We start from the raw sequence: 16,883 nt of genomic DNA, 5'->3' as shown, positions 1-16,883 counted from the left end.
CGTTACACTGTAATGACTACACTGTGTAGTTACTCTGTTGTTATGTTGGTAGTATCCAGACTAGAATCTCTCAATCAATATTTGTGATTCTTTCATTTTAGGGAGGGGTTGATTCATTTAAATATGTTCTTGTTATATGCTCAAATAAAATATTGTTTTGATGAATAGGTATACTTGCTATTAAAATATGTTTCTTTACATAAGCTATGCCTAACAGTATGTTTATGTTGTGTTGTGGTCCCACCTCCAGGTGACTGAGGTCCTGTCCAACTCAGCGTCGGACCAGCGGCCCAGGCTAACAGTATCGTGCCTGGGAGACGGGGGCTGGAGCTCACTGGGCCACAGCCAGGAGCAGCAGCACCTCCAGAACCTTCTGGAATACCGCCTAAACCCTGAGCCCACGCTTCCCAACATGGAGGGAGTAGCGGAGTTCACAGAGTACGTCTCGGAGACGGTGGACGTCCCGTCGCCCTTTGACAACCTGGAACCGCCCACCTCGGGTGGTTTCCTGAAGCTATCCAAGCCCTGCTGCTACATCTTCCCCGGAGGGAGGGGTGACTCCGCCCTGTTTGCCGTGAACGGATTCAACATCCTGGTGGATGGAGGGTCCGAACGCAGGTCCTGTTTCTGGAAGCTGGTCAGGCACTTGGACAGGATAGACTCAGTCCTGCTGACCCACATTGGGGCGGACAACCTCCCAGGCATCAACGGGCTGCTCCAGAGGAAGATCGCTGAGCAGGAGGAGGAGCAGTCCCAGGGATCTGGCGGCTCCAACACATACGGTGACTGGATGAAGAACCTGATCTCGCCCGAGCTCGGAGTGGTGTTCTTCAACGTCCCCGAGAAGCTACGAATGCCTGAGTCCACGCTAAAGGTCAAACGGAGCATCGAGGAGGCATCCCTCACACTGCAGTATCTCAACAAGCTTGGCATCAAGTCAGAACCCCTTTACAGGGTTGTGAGCAACACCATTGAGCCCATCACGCTTTTCCACAAGCTGGGCGTTGGCAAGCTAGACATGTACATTCTGAACCCTGTGAAGGAAAGCAAGGAGATGCAGTTCCTTATGCAGAAGTGGGCTGGGAACAGTAAGGCCAAGACTGGGATTGTGATGTCAAATGGCAAAGAAGGAGAAATATCAGTCCCTTACTTGACCTCAGTAACAGCTCTTATCGTATGGATCCCACATAGTCCAACAGAGAAGATAGTCAGGGTGCTGTTCCCTGGAAATGCACCACAGAACAAAATTTTGGAGGGGCTTGAAAAGCTGAAGCACCTGGACTTCCTGCGCTACCCAGTGGCCACTCAGAAAGACATATCCTCTGGGGCCCCACCTCCAATCATAAAACAAACAAAGATGAGATCAAGAACAGAAAGCAAGGAGAGCCTGAAATCTTCCACCAAAACACAGTTGGCCTCAAAAGCCAGCAAAAAGGAAGCTAAAGGGCAGGAAGAGGAGTCCAAGAATGACTCGGCTAAAGAGAACAAAATTGAAAAGAAAGAGGAGAAGAAGGAGAAGAAGGTGAAGAGTGAGAGCGCCAAAGCTACCAAAGCCACCAAACAACAACAAAACAGTGAGGCAGCACCCGAAGCAGCCAAACTGGAGAGAAAGAAGCTGTCCAAGGAGAAAACACTGAGGAAACACTCCAAGGAACGACCATCTAAGATGGAGGAGAAAAAGGACAAAGAGAAGAAAGAGATTAGTAAAGTAAAGAAAGAAGACAACAAACGCGAAGTGAAGAAAGACGATACTGCTAAAAAAGAACCAAAAGCAGTGAAGGAGGAGAAAAAGAAGGATCTGAGTAAGCCAGAGCTGAGGAAGATCACCAAACCAGATCTGAAACCCTTTACCCCAGAAGTCAGGAAAACCCTCCATAAGGCAAACAAGACACAGGCTAAACCCAAGACGGACAAGACTGACAAAAACATAACAGCAAAACCGGTCAAAGAGAAAACAGCTGAGAAAAAGTCTGTCCCAAAGAAAGCCCCCCAAAAATCTACTGCTGCTTTGGCAGACGGGTCTGTTGTATCCTCTCCAGAAGACCTCACCAAGGACTTCGAAGCTTTAAAACGAGATGAGTTCTCGAAGCTAGGGAGTGAACCCATTCAGAATGATGTCATGTCTGGATGTCCAGCTTTCACAGACTCCAAACTCCCTGATGTGGGAATAACAACTAAATCCCCAGCCAATCTTGGAGAGAAGTTTGAGGATGAGGGTGCCGATATGGATGATGTTGATGATGATGAGGAGTACAACAAAGAGAGTGATGTACTAAAGAAAGGTGCAGATGTCGGGAAATGGCAGGACATTAAAAGAAATGCTGGCATGGATAGGAAATATGAGGAGGAAATGGAGCAATACGATGAATACTCTACTAAAGGAGACATGAATTCGAAGAAAAGTGTCAGCTCAGAAGAGGAGGGTGATGTTATCGAAAAAGCAGATCTGGAGGGAACCGAGGATTATGAGGATAAATACAACACAGAAAAAGATAAAAAAGAATGGGACACCAAGTCAACCGACTTTAAATCGTTTTCAACTGCAGTCGCCTCTGGACAAACCACTACCGCTGCCTCTGAGCAAGTGTCCTTCATTCAAGATGAGACTATTCCCGCTTATTCTGAAACGGAGCAGACCATCTCCGATGAGGAGATCCATGAAGAACCCGAGGACAGGATCCCACACCTCCGCTATGACGTTGCTTCCTGCGACATCACCGTTCCCGACGTTCCAGGATCCTTTGACTCTGTGTATGGTGTTAGGGAGATGAGAGCCTCGGCTACGTCTGACGCCTCAGACTTCAAAGCCAAAGGCTTTGTGGGAAGACATGACCCAGTGTTGGCAGCCTATCCAAGCATCATCACAGCTCCACTCGCCGAGGAAGAGCACATCTCCTCAGCCACGTCCATCACAGAGTACGACAAACTGTCCTCGTTCGCCACTTCAATGGCGGATGACCAGTCCATCGCATCGGTGACCGCCCCGCAGACAGAGACAGAGACAGGGAGGAGCTCTCTTCACCTGGACACGGTCAATAGTATCCCCTACCGCACCGAGGCCACCCACGGAAAGGACTACCTCCACTCGGCTGGAACCATCTCTCCCACCTCCTCCCTGGAGGAGGACAAGAACTTCAGTTCTCCTCCTTCAAAGGAGTACCAGCCTTTTGTTACCGAGATGGAGGCTGGGAGGAAGACCAAACCCGTCCATGAGGAGTATGACGAAGAGGAGGATGAAGACGAGGACCAGACTCCCAACGTTGATATCCCCTTGGGGAAACTCCAAGAGGGCTACGAGCAGGCGACGGCAGCCATGTTGTTCCAGGACAAGGATAAATCCCCCTCCACTGCCTTTGCGCCTCCTTCTCCTCCCTCTTTCTCCAGCGGGTTTAAGCCTAGTTCCATGTTTGAAGGTGAAAAGAGATGTCTTAGCCCAGACGACAGCACCGTGAAGCTGGCCTCACCCACCCAGTCGGTCCCCACCAGCAGTGGCTACTCCCCCACAGAGGAGAAGAAAAACAACAAAATGGACAAAACTGAAGCTGAGCTCCAGTTAATGGGTCTCTCTGGTGACAAGACCCCCTTTGAAGAATCAGATGAAGAGGACGATGATGACTATTATGAGAAAAGGGATCTCAAACCCTGTGTTAAAGCTAAGTATTTGGAACAGAAGGAGGGTAGGTTCTTGGACGATGAATCACCTCAAGAAGAGAAGCTGTCTGAGAGGGACAAAGGACTTGCAGAGGATGACATCAAGTCCAAGTATCTGCAGAATAAACCGGGGTCGACAGACGAGACACAGTTCTCTGGTTACATGGAGCAAACAACCAAACCCCAGATCATGCACTCCGACGAGCAAGACGAGGTGGAGGAAGATGATGTTATTCAACCAAGTGGAACAGGGTCTAGAGCTTTATCAGTAGAGCAAAGTAAGTTGGACTCTGAAGATGACAAAAAGGATGCAGCATTATCCAGAAAAAAGGACTATGTAACTTTGAAAGAGCCAGAGAAAAGTGTCCAGTTCAATCTGTATGATTTCCCGGAGCGAGAGAGTAGAGAGAAACGCTCAGAAGAAGAAATAAGACAGGACACCCCATATGTACACGGCAAGACTTTCTCTTACAGTGATATCTATGACAACAAAACCAGTTATCAGAAGGACCAGTCAGAAAAAATGGGGAAGGACAGTATGGAGATGGACACACAGAAAAAGGACTCCCCTTTCCCCTCAGACAAGGAGGGGTTCACTAGCTCTCATGGAAAAGATGTATCTTCCTCCTCCTCTTCCTCTTCCCCCTTTCCATGGCTCCATGGCTCTGAATCCATAGAGAAGATAAGTGAGCCACGTGGATACAGCAGAGAGAGCAGATTCCCATCCATGGCCGATAGACCAGAGGCTTCAACCACATCCTTATCATCAGAGAGAGACTCCTTCCCTTATAAAGTTCACAGTGATTACACCTCTGTAACAGGTAGTGCTGCAGCCAAACCCTCTTCAATGAGCTACCATGACAAAGAAGTGGAACTGGAGATAGACATGAGGAAGCTAACAGCCAGGGATGAGGAAGACTACGATGATTATGATGATGAAGATGATGAAGAAGAGGATGAGGACGATGACGAGGAGGATGCTATTGACTCAGACATGGAGAAAGGTGCCAAAGAGAAATCGGAAAAGGAAGTCAAAAGTCCTTTCATCGATGGTGTGAGCTCAAAACAGCCCCAGTATATGGTTTCCATGGTCGGCTACGGTTACAACAGCCAGACAAAGCCGACTTCACCAGACAGCATGAGCACAGAAGAGCCAGAGTTTATGGTTTCCATGGCCGGCTATGGTTACAACAGTCAGGCAAAACCGACTTCACCAGACTGTGTGAGCTCAAAAGAGACAGATTTCACAGACTCCAAACTCCCTGATGAGGGGATAACAACTAAATCCCCAGCCAAACTTGAAGAGACGTTTGAGGACGAGGGTGCCGACATGGATGATGATGATGATGATGATGATGACGATGATGAGGAGTACAACAAAGAGCGGGACATACTAAAGAAAGGTGCAGATGGTTACAACAGCCAGGCAAAACCGATTTCACCAGATGGCATGAGCTCGAAAGAGCCAGAGTTTATGGTTTCCATGGCGGGCTACGGTTACAACAACCAGGCAAAGCTGACTTCACCAGATGGCATGAGCTCAAAAGAGCCAGAGTTTATGGTTTCCATGGCGGGCTACGGTTACAACAACCAGGCAAAGCTGACTTCACCAGATGGCATGAGCTCAAAAGAGCCAGAGTTTATGGTTTCCATGGCGGGCTACGGTTACAGCAGCCAGGCAAAGCCGACTACGCCACCTTCTTCCACCACCTGCAAAGGTGACATGGGGGCCACAGCGTTCTCTGGGTACTCCTCTGGGTTTGATTATTCTTATGGTGGGGAGAAAGACACATTCCAGTCCAGCCAGATGAAGGACAAAGAGGGAAAAGACGACTATTTCCACAGCGAGAGAGCTGACGGTGGTAAGAAAACAGGAGACACAGTAGGAGTCTCATCAGGCTTCCACTACACCACCACCTCTGCCACGGCATACTCGTCCTCCTCTTCCTACAGCTACTCCTCCTCTACGTCCGGTCCGTCACTCTCCACCAGCCGGCAGTTTGGCGAGGAGCTGGAGACCCCAGCCAACGCCTCCGACCACATCTTCAAACACGATGCAGACAGTGCCGGCTTCGAGTACTCCTCCTTTAAAGATGAACACGGCTCCTTTAAAGATGAACACGCCTCCTTTAAAGATGAACACGGCTCCTTTAAAGATGAACACGCCTCCTTTAAAGATGAACACGGCTCCTTTAAAGATGAACACGCCTCCATTAAAGATGAACACGCCTCCATTAAAGATGAACACGCCTCCATTAAAGATGAACACGGCTCCTTTAAAGATGAACATGCCTCCATTAAAGACGAACACTCCTCCTTTAAAGATGAACACGCCTCCATTAAAGATGAACACGCCTCCATTAAAGATGAACACTCCTCCTTTAAAGACGAACACTCCCTGGCCATGGACTCCTCCCCCTTTTCCAGTTCCTGCAGGATGGTTAAGAACGAGTATTTGGAGGTTTCGGAGAAGCAGATGACGACAGCCACCACCACCACAGAATCCACCTCCAGTCTGGGCCGCTTCTCTCCTCACAGCCCCTTTGAGGAGATCAAACCTTTCCACTCGCACTCCTCCGCTTCCTCCTCGGAAGACAAAAAGGAGCATGTTGCTTCGATGGAAGGAAGTGTTGTGAACAAAAGCCCCCAGTCGGACTGCTTCTATAAACCGGAATGGGCGGATGAGTCCAAGCTGCAGGCTGCAGGGGGTTATGGGCCTTTCTCCCAGTCGCCCAAGGAGAAGGATGCGATCGCCACGGGTTTGTTTGGTGTCACCTCGTCCCCACGGCCCGACTCAACAGGCAAGCATTACTTTGAAAACTCTGACAGTAGTGAGGAAGAGGATGATGAGGAAGGTTACATGCGTGAGATGGACCTGTCCTTCTCCGAAAAACACGGCAGCAGCACCACCACCTCAGGTAAGATAGATGGCGCTGGTCTCCCTGATGTGCTCACCTCATACATGCCCTCCTCTCTGCTGCCCACCAAGCCAGACACAGTCAATGGTCCCATGGAGGTCAGCAGCATGAGCTCCCCCATCAGTGCAGGGCCGGCAGCCAGCTGCGTGAGCCCAGGTCTGGGTACAGCTGAGGAGAAAAAGGTGAGGAGCTCCTATGAGTGGAACATGCAGAAGCCCCAGATGGACATGGTTCCTGGCGACTCCCCGCCTCATTACCGCCACGAGGACGAGTTTGAGGAGGAATGTGAAATGGAACCAGAGTGCCCCGCCCGCCCGCTCTCCCTCTCCTCCACTGATCACACCTTCAGCTCCCCCTTCTACACGGAGGCGTCGTGCCGAGGAGAAGCAGGAGGAAGAGATGATGATGATGACGACAGCGACCCGGACCTCCCTCCTGAAATGGGCGCCACCTCCTACACGTCCTCCTCCAAAGCCTCCCCTGGCTACTCCTCCTCGGAGCACAGGCACCGCAAAGGAGACCTCTCGCCCTCCTTCATCAATCCCAGTATGCAACAGCAGTCCAGCGATGAGGAGGACGAGGAGCGGGGACGCAGGAGCGACCAATCGCAGGAAGGGGATGAACATGACCTGTCAGTCAAGAAGAGAGCCAACAAACAGCCCCACCACCCCCACTTCCAGGGCGGCTCGGTCCCCCACGCTGGGACGGCTGGGCTGGGGTTAGCCAGAGAAGACACCCCCTCAACCTCCGTCAGCGAGTCTATACCGTCGCAGTCAGATTCAGACGTTCCCCCAGGGACAAAGGAGTGCCCCTCCATCACGGGCAACAGCAACATGGACTCGGACGAGGACACTGAGTACCTGCCTGTGGATAAGTTCTCCACCATGGGAGGGGGCCACCATCACTCCTCTTCCTCCTCCTCCTCCAGGATGAGCCCCCGTGACCCCCCTCCCGCCCCCCTCATGGACCCCTTCCCCAACCCCCCTCACCCGGACGTCTGCATGGTGGACCCCGACGCTCTGGCCAATGACCAGAACCGGGCAACCTCAGAGTCTCCCCTCAAGAAGGACCCCAAGACGAAAGGCGTGCGGAAGACAGGGAAACCCAAGTCTGCATCTCCGGCTCGCCGTAAGCGGTCCCCCATGCCAGTGAAGCAGTTGCCGTCCCCTCGCAGCGCCTCGCTGAAGAAGAAGGAGACAGAGAAGAGCTTGAGGATGTCCCATCTGTCAGATGGACAGGGTTCCAGAGACGATGACCTCTCCAGGTCCAGCTACAACGCTGGCAGGGTGGCCAACGGCGTTAAGAGCACCTCAGGTAACAAGGGTCCCCATTATACAGTATATTTATTCAACAATCGTATTATTATGTTATGCATAATATGACTAGTAGTGTACAGTACAGTGCATTACACATTGCACAACATAGCACAAACAGATCTGGGACCAGGCTAAGTCAAGGCTGCTAGGCTGTGGAAAGTGATTGAGGAAAGGAGGGGGGAGGGAGGAAATAAGCAGTTGGAGCAGAGATTAAACCAGCGACCTTGTGGAAAGCATCAAATCGTATGGAAACGTCTGAGCACTGACTCCTTGTCCTTCCCCCTAGGCTCTCAGAGGTCCAGTTCCGTGGTTCCCCAAGGCCCTCCTGTCTACGTAGACTTGGCCTACATCCCCAACCACTGCAGTGCTAAGAACGTGGACCAGGAGTTCTTCAAACGCGTCCGCTCTGCATACTACGTGGTGAGCGGGAACGATATGGGCAATGACGAGCCCAGCCGAGTGGTCCTGGACGCTCTACTGGAGGGCAAGGCCCAGTGGGGATCCAACCTACAGGTAACAAATCACTACCATAGAATTAGATGGAGCTCAGTCATTCAGTTGATGGATCAATACATCACCTGTGCATGACATTCACTCCCTATGCATCTTAACTAACTAACTAGCACACCTGACTACCTGTGGCGCTCAACTCAAACAGCGGAGTGTAGCCTACTGTAGCTCCTTGCAAAGCAATTCAAAGCCTCTAATTTATCACTCAGGATGGAACCAGTGCTGCTATTTCTGCCATGTAATGGTGTTGTTAAAACAATCAGACAACCCCATAGTAGAATAGTTGACCTATTTACCTAGACGACTTGTTGTTGTGTGTTCTATGCGGGAGAAATATTCCTCTCGAGGTGCATTTAAGTTGCGAGAGCCATAGGGAGGGAAACGTATTCTGACAAGCAGTCAATGCACAACCATTGTTCATGCAAGCGTGGGGAAAACACTTCAGAAAGCAGTTTTGGCTTTTGTTTAAAGAGAGGGGAATCCCAGCTTTCCATTGCTGCCACATTTATTTCCCTACTCCCACAATTGCCCGCGTGTCATCATTTAAAAAATGCAGTTACAACCTGAGTTTCAAGCATGGTTTAGGCACAGCTGTGCAACAGAGCTCTTAAAGGGCAATGGCATACTTTGTAATAGAAACCAAGAAAAAAAACATATTTTTCCAATTTAATAATAATGAATAATTATTAACAATAATTCTAAATAATAATAATAATATCAATCAGGATGTTGTGTCCAATGGGGTAAATACAGATGGATAAACCCCATGCTTCAACCTATGTATGTATAGACACTATGCTGCATCAGTTGGGCCACAGGTGATAAAGCTTATTGTTAATAGCACATCTGATAATATCGACCAAGGGACAGGCCCTTTTATAGGACTGCAGATCAAGGGGACTGGAATTGGTCAAACTTGCAGTTTAATACATGTTCAAAATTATCCTCTTTCCATAAAAGCACGATGGTCATGACTTTTTACATGAAAGGGGAAATTAACTTGGCTCCAGACAATCAATCTGAGATGGACTTCAGTTTCAGCCATGGGATTTCTTTGTCTGCTTTAACACCTGGTTAAATCACCATCTCCCATCTTTCTCCCTCTCACCTTTTCATCTCTCCCTTCTCTCTCTAATGTTCTCCCCATCTTCTTCTTCTCTGATTTTCTTCCTTTCTTCCTCCTACCTCTATCCATTACCTCATTCTCTCTGCCTCTCTCTCTTTCTCTCTGTCCTGCAGGTGACGTTGATTCCCACCCATGACACAGATGTGACTCGGGAGTGGTACCAGCAGACCCATGAACGGCAGCAGGAGCTAAACATCATGGTCCTGGCCTCCAGCAGCACCGTGGTCATGCAGGATGAGTCTTTCCCCGCCTGCAAGATCGAATTTTAAGCCCCATCCCCCCTCTCTTCCCCTCTGTAATGGGACAACACACCCCTGGTTCAGTCTGTCTGTTTAAATATTTTGGATCTGCCTTTTCTAGGGATTTATTTCTTACTTAAATCATAACAGTACATCTCAAATTGCACCCTATTTGTCTTATAGCTAACATAGAACTCTGGTCTAAAGTAGTGCACTGGACTGTATGTGGAGTAGGGTGTCATTTTAGACACAGCGATATTCAACAACCACACGTTTGATTATGGTTATTGTCATTGTTTGTATTATAAAGGTGCTCTTCAGACTATAACGCTCCTCTACTATAATTCTAAGGTTTATTAAAGGAAACAAGTACGGTTGTGCATACGGTAGAAATCCAGGCAAAATGTCCAGGCAATAATTACAGTTTCCTTCAAGTTAAGACAGATTTTCTTCTAATAGGCATAATTCAAAGCACAAGTATGCCCAATTATAATGTTACAGAGTCATCAACAACAACAACTTATTCAACTTACAACTTAATCAACAACAACTTCATCTTTGTTTAAAGAAGTTAGAACACTAAAAAACATTTTGTACTTTAGTGTTTATATGTTTTGTAGAACTGAATACGCCATGCTAATGCCAACGGTACTTTTCTCATCCACGTGCCACTCATTGAACTTTGTGCCTAATATTGACACATTGACATAGATGATATTCTAAGTAGATTGTCTCTAAGAGTCTTTTAGATGTCGAATAATTATGTTTGTAGTAGAATAGGGTGGAAAAAACAAATCGAGTCATACTCAAAGGTGTTGTGTGTGCCATTCAGTTTTCATGTTATTTCTGCAAGGTGAAATTCGCTTTTAATGGATTTCTCAAGCGCCATATTGCGTACAGTAAATTGTAACTGTCAGTGTTGTCTGGTTGTAAAGTGTAGTCTTTTGAGAATGTTCCCAGCCAGAACACATCCAGATCTGTCGAACAGGGCTGTTGTATATTGTACAATATACAACATGCACAGTAGATTACCCTTGCATTTATTTTCCAAGCTTGCATCCACAAACATATCTTGGACCAGGCCAATGTATGCTATTGTGTGGAAGGAAAGGAGAATACTCACATTGCAACATTTTGATGACTGTATGTCAGGTTGCAATGTTGCTACATTCAATGTACTACTTCCTCGTCATAGCATTTATACGCATGTATAACATACTGTAAGCATTACACATTGGCTTGGAATAGTGTGGCTTATGAAATGACAAATATCTTAAGCAGCTTGTTTGTGTTCATGAACTCATTGATAGAAAGGAGGCTGTCAGGTTAAAGATGTTACACAACTTAAAGACAACAACCCTCCGCTATTTTATCTGCAGAGCTACAGACCGACAGTGTCTGGGAACTGGAGTAGGTCCACACTTTGGGAAGGTATCACAGATCATATGATTATTCTCACATTTAGTATTGACCCTTTAAGAGACATGGGTGTGATTTGGAATTTGTGTAAGGTGAAGATAGTGTAGACTAGTGGTATGTACTCCAGCTATGACCATCAAGGTATTGTCCCAAATGGCACCCTATTCCCTATGTAGTGCACTACTTTTGACCAGAGCCTTATGGTAGTGCACTACATAGGGAATATGGTGCCATTTGGGGCAGTCATACCTAACCTGGTTATGACTACAGCAATAGGACCATGTGGTTGTGAGCTCATGGCCCATCGCCTGTACAGGGTAATAGTTTGATTGAGTGTCTGAAGACTTGTCTGTGAGGTGTTTGTGGCGTGCATTAACGTTGATGAACATTGTGGGGCGGTTCCATAGATGACAGAGGTTTGACTGTCACCCACATGTGCCTTTCTGTCCTGTCGCGTGTTCAAGGAAGACTCAGATGCTTGCTTGAAATGGCCCTTGTGGCTAAGCCATAGATATTCAGTGTTCGGCAAACTCAGTTTCGGTCTCAGAATTTGAACGGGCGCCATGTTGGCACTGAAAGCTCCAAGACAATTACATTGTAGTTGGAATGCAGATTAGAATGTTCTCATCATGGCATGTTTGGTGCAGACATGGAGGATGGTTTGCCATGGTAAAGTAGTGGCTAGGTGGGCAGGTCAGTGTTGTAGTATGATCACTAAACTAAAAGCAAAGGTCCAAAAATATGATTTGCACATCCTACTAAGCAAACTAACATGGTACTTTTACCAGTGTTTAAATCACAGGGTCTGATATTCTCTGTCGGCGATAGTGAACAAGAAGCACAAATTATCAAACCACTTAACAAGAACCAACTGTGGTCAAACCCTTATTCTAAGAACTTGTAGGCCCAGTCATATGAAAATACTCTAATTTGGGATTTCTACCAATTGTGTTTATGTTCTTTAACACAAAAGCAGTCATTTTTAATCAGAAAAAGAGAGCTTTGCTGGAAATGTTAACTCACAGACAGACGTGTTATCTCCTATTGAGTTGTATTATTTTCTTAATCCTTATGATGCCCATGGAAAGGGAAAGAGGTGTTTTGCTCTAAGGCTGTTTTAGAACCATTAACTTTGGGAGCAGAGGCCAAAAGGTTTTTGCTCTACCACAATCACCTTGACTCAATGCCTTGGAATGTTTTTTAAAAACAAAATGTACAATTTGCTTTTGATTTTATGTGATCATAGTCGGTGTGTCTAGAATGTAATTTTCAGTGTTATTTAAGATGGGTTTTCATTTGTGTGCACAGTTTGTAATTGTATCCTTTAATATTACTGTAAGTTAGGACTAACTAAGTAGATTGTTAGAAACTAACTGTTAGAAAACGAGACAAAAATACATGTTTTAATTCCATTTTATTGCATCATGACATTGAGTTTTTGAGCCTTACAAAGAACAAATTATAACACGCCTTGTTTGAGGGTCTAGACAAATTGTACCATTGCGCGATCTTTGAGGCTAATCAGAATATTCAGCCATGTATTCCAGTTTTTCTGAGACACATATGGCGCACACACGTAAATAATATCATAGAGACAAAGAAAATAGAATGAATTGTCAAATGCTTTCAGTAAACATGTTTTGAATCAGGCAATGTCTTTTTCTTTTCGTTGCCGAAGCTCATTGCACGAATGTACCGGACCATGCAGATTATCAGACAGAGCAGTTCTGAGATAGCCTGGTTAACTGACAGAGAGCAGTTCTGAGATAGCCTGGTTAGCTGACAGAGAGCAGTTCTGAGATAGCCTGGTTAACTGACAGAGAGCAGTTCTGAGATAGCCTGGTTAATTGACAGACAGAGAGCAGTTCTGAGATAGCCTGGTTAATTGACAGACAGAGAGCAGTTCTGAGAGAGCCTGGTTAATTGACAGACAGAGAGCAGTTCTGAGAGAGCCTGGTTAATTGACAGACAGAGAGCAGTTCTGAGAGAGCCTGGTTAATTGACAGACAGAGAGCAGTTCTGAGAGAGCCTGGTTAATTGACAGACAGAGAGCAGTTCTGAGAGAGCCTGGTTAATTGACAGACAGAGAGCAGTTCTGAGAGAGCCTGGTTAATTGACAGACAGAGAGCAGTTCTGAGAGAGCCTGGTTAATTGACAGACAGAGAGCAGTTCTGAGAGAGCCTGGTTAATTGACAGACAGAGAGCAGTTCTGAGAGAGCCTGGTTAATTGACAGACAGAGAGCAGTTCTGAGAGAGCCTGGTTAATTGACAGACAGAGAGCAGTTCTGAGAGAGCCTGGTTAATTGACAGACAGAGAGCAGTTCTGAGAGAGCCTGGTTAATTGACAGACAGAGAGCAGTTCTGAGAGAGCCTGGTTAATTGACAGACAGAGAGCAGTTCTGAGAGAGCCTGGTTAATTGACAGACAGAGAGCAGTTCTGAGAGAGCCTGGTTAATTGACAGACAGAGAGCAGTTCTGAGAGAGCCTGGTTAATTGACAGACAGAGAGCAGTTCTGAGAGAGCCTGGTTAATTGACAGACAGAGAGCAGTTCTGAGATAGCCTGGTTAATTGACAGACAGAGAGCAGTTCTGAGATAGCCTGGTTAATTGACAGACAGAGAGCAGTTCTGAGATAGCCTGGTTAATTGACAGACAGAGAGCAGTTCTGAGAGAGTCTGGTTAATTGACAGACAGAGAGCAGTTCTGCGATAACAATACTGAGAGCAGCGTTCAGTCTGGTTTAACCAGGCTAGTTCTGAGTGTTCCAGCTGATCCGAATGTGAAGAAGCAGATTAACCTTTACGTTCTCCGTGGAGGACATTGATATCTTGGTTGCCTTGGTGACATACTAGTTAGTAGTTGTATATGTTTTCTGCTCCATCAACTCAAAAGGGTTGTCAGTCAAAGTCAGACTGTCTCCTCTATTGTGTGTGAATACAGTGCATATCAAACTTATTTTTAGGGTAGAATGTCTGTTATTTTATTTCTTTACTCTTGTCTGAAGTCTGTCTATTTCTAATGGTTGCCCTGAGAAACGAGTGCAATTAATTAGTCAGCGATTGATTAAAGAAAATTGGACAAGTTCTTCATTTTCAGAGACTGATTTTCAGAGACTGACCGTACAGGTAATTGTCTTACTAACTGTTTTTCAAAGGCATACTAACATGCCTGCTATATTGTTTAGCTGAGAGTACATTCTGTATAGCAAATATTGGATAATTTTACAGTGCTTGCAATTGGCTTTCACATAGAGAATGGGATTCAGAACAACAGTATCCCTTTATATCTCAGCAACTCTACCAGTTTTCCTGTGGTCTTTGACTTCAAGGTTGTCTTAACGAGACATCAACTGTTAACTCATGTCAGCGTCATTCTGAAGACTAGAATTAACATTGTATTCATAGACAAACACAAACCACATCACACAAAACTGACTGCCAGATAGTGACTCGGATCACTATATCAATACATTTTATATCTAGGGTATTTATAATGGTTCACACAGTGAATTTTTCATAATAAAAAAAACTAACAGAACAAAAACAGTAACAGTATCAATGTATTGTGCAAAAAATAATAATTCAGTTCAATTCTCCAAAACTCCTCAGAATCCTGATGCAGAAAATCCTCATGAAGATTGTCCATCATTCCAATAAACTCTGCTCGTCTGTGCATGCTACCTTATTAGTTCTAATCCTGTAGGTAAGTTTAAAAATGAATAAAATAGAAACGCTATTTTAAAAGATGCATATTTAAAAAAGCTAACTGTGGATGGTATGGGGAAGGCTGGTGCAAGGTCGTCGTCTTGCCTCCACCGGCTGTGCTGTAAGGAAGGCGTTGTGATCGCTTTCCTCTTTCTTTTTGCGAGCTTCATGACTGTTCTTAAATCTTTTGTTTTAAGTGCAATATACTTCTGTATCTATCTTTAACATGTAAAGGAACATAGAACTTCAGCAGATTTATTGTCAAAGGGAAAAGTGTGGTGATCATCAATAAAACATGTATTAAAGAATACAAAAAGCCTCAACTGTGTCTGATTTCAGGTAACTTCTGATATGAGTGCCTGGATACCTTGGCAGCAGCTAATGGGGATCCATAATAAATACAAATGTTGAATTCAATGCCTAGGTTTACCTCCACTGTACTCACATCCTACCATACCCTTGTCAGTACATTATACCCTGAATCTATTCTACCACGCCCAGAAATCTGCTCCTTTTATTCTCTGTTCCCAACGCACTAGACGACCAGTTCTTATAGCCTTTAGCCGTACCCTCATCCTACTCCTCCTCTGGTGATGTAGAGGTTAATCCAGGCCCTGTAGCCCCCAGTACTACACCTATTCCCCAGGTGCTCTCATTTGTTGACTTCTGTAACCGTAAAAGCCTTGGTTTCATGCATGTTAACATCAGAAGCGTCCTCCCTAAGTTTGTTTTATTCACTGCTTTAGCACACTCCACCAACCCTGATGTCCTAGCCTTGTCTGAATCCTGGTTTAGGAAGACCACCAAAAATTCTGAAATTTCCATCCCCAACTACAACATTTTCCATCAAGATAGAACTGCTAAAGGGGGCGGAGTTGCAGTCTACTGCAGAGATAGCCTGCAGAGATAGCCTGTAGAGTTCTGTCTTACTATCCAGGTCTGTGCCCAAACAGTTCGAGCTTCTACTTTTAAAAATCCACCTTTGCAGAAATAAGTCTCTCACTGTTGCCGCTTGTTAAAGACCCCCCTCAGCACCCAGCTGTGCCCTGGACACCATATGTGAATTGATTGCCTCCCATCTATCTTCAGAGTTCGTACTGTTAGGTGACCTAAATTGGGATATGCTTAACAACCCGGCTGTCCTACAATCTAAGATAGATGCCCTCAATCTCACACAAATGATCAAGGAACCTACCAGGTACAACCCTAAATCAGTAAACATGGGCACCCTCATAGATATCATCCTGACCAATTTGCCCTCCAAATACACCTCTGCTGTCTTCAACCAGGATCTCAGCGATCACTGCCGCATTGCCTGCATCTGTAATCAATCACTGTCAAACACTCCCTAAAATACTTCAGCGAGCAGGCCTTTCTAATCGACCTGGCCCGGGTATCCTGGAAGGATATTGACCTCATCCCGTAAGTGGAGGATGCCTGGTTGTTCTTTAAAAGTGCTTTCCTCACCATCTTAAATAAGCATGCCCCATTCAAAAAATTTAGAACTAAGAACAGATATAGCCCCTGGTTCACTCCTGACTTGACTGCCCTTGACCAGCACAAAAACATCCTGTGGCATACTGCATTAGCATCAAATAGCACCCGCGACATGCAACTTTTCAGGGAAGTCAGGAACCAATATACAAAGTCAGTTTGAAAAAGCTAGCCTTTGCTTTCCTAACAGAAATTTGCATGCTGTATCAATAATTCCCCCCAAAATTGGGACAGTAAAATCCATGGAGAATAAGAGCACCTCCTCCCAGCTGCCCACTGCACTGAGGCTAGGAAACACTCACCATCAATACATCTACAATAATCAAGAATTTCAATAACCATTTTCCTACGGCCTGCCATGCTTTCCACCTGGCTACCCCTACCCCGACCAACAGCTCTGCACCCCCCGGAGCAACTAGTCTAAGCCCCCCCCCCCGCTTCTCCTTCACCCAAATCCAGATAGCTGATGTTCTAAAAGAGCTGCAAAATCTTGACCCCTACAAATC

At 46.1% G+C, this 16,883-nt stretch overlaps 1 protein-coding gene across 2 annotated transcripts in view; it reads left to right on the top strand.

Moving 5' to 3' along the window:
* LOC106587747 (uncharacterized) overlaps positions 1–15,202 on the top strand; it is an 84,201-nt gene extending 68,999 nt beyond the window's left edge. For both annotated transcript variants that reach the window (XM_045708991.2, XM_045708992.2), the window contains 3 exons: positions 251–7,883; positions 8,172–8,398; positions 9,635–15,202. In XM_045708991.2, the coding sequence (XP_045564947.2) occupies positions 251–7,883; positions 8,172–8,398; positions 9,635–9,790 (8,016 nt within the window). In that variant the 3' untranslated portion in view covers positions 9,791–15,202. The remainder of the gene's footprint in view (positions 1–250; positions 7,884–8,171; positions 8,399–9,634) is intronic.
* Positions 15,203–16,883: the final 1,681 nt, after the last annotated feature.

The sequence above is a fragment of the Salmo salar genome, chromosome 26 (genome assembly GCF_965601325.2).
Source record: "Salmo salar chromosome 26, fSalSal1, whole genome shotgun sequence".
In the NCBI taxonomy this organism is placed as follows: Eukaryota; Metazoa; Chordata; class Actinopteri; order Salmoniformes; family Salmonidae; genus Salmo; species Salmo salar.
Note: the sequence above shows the minus strand (reverse complement) of the source record. Positions and strands in the feature narration are given on the sequence as shown.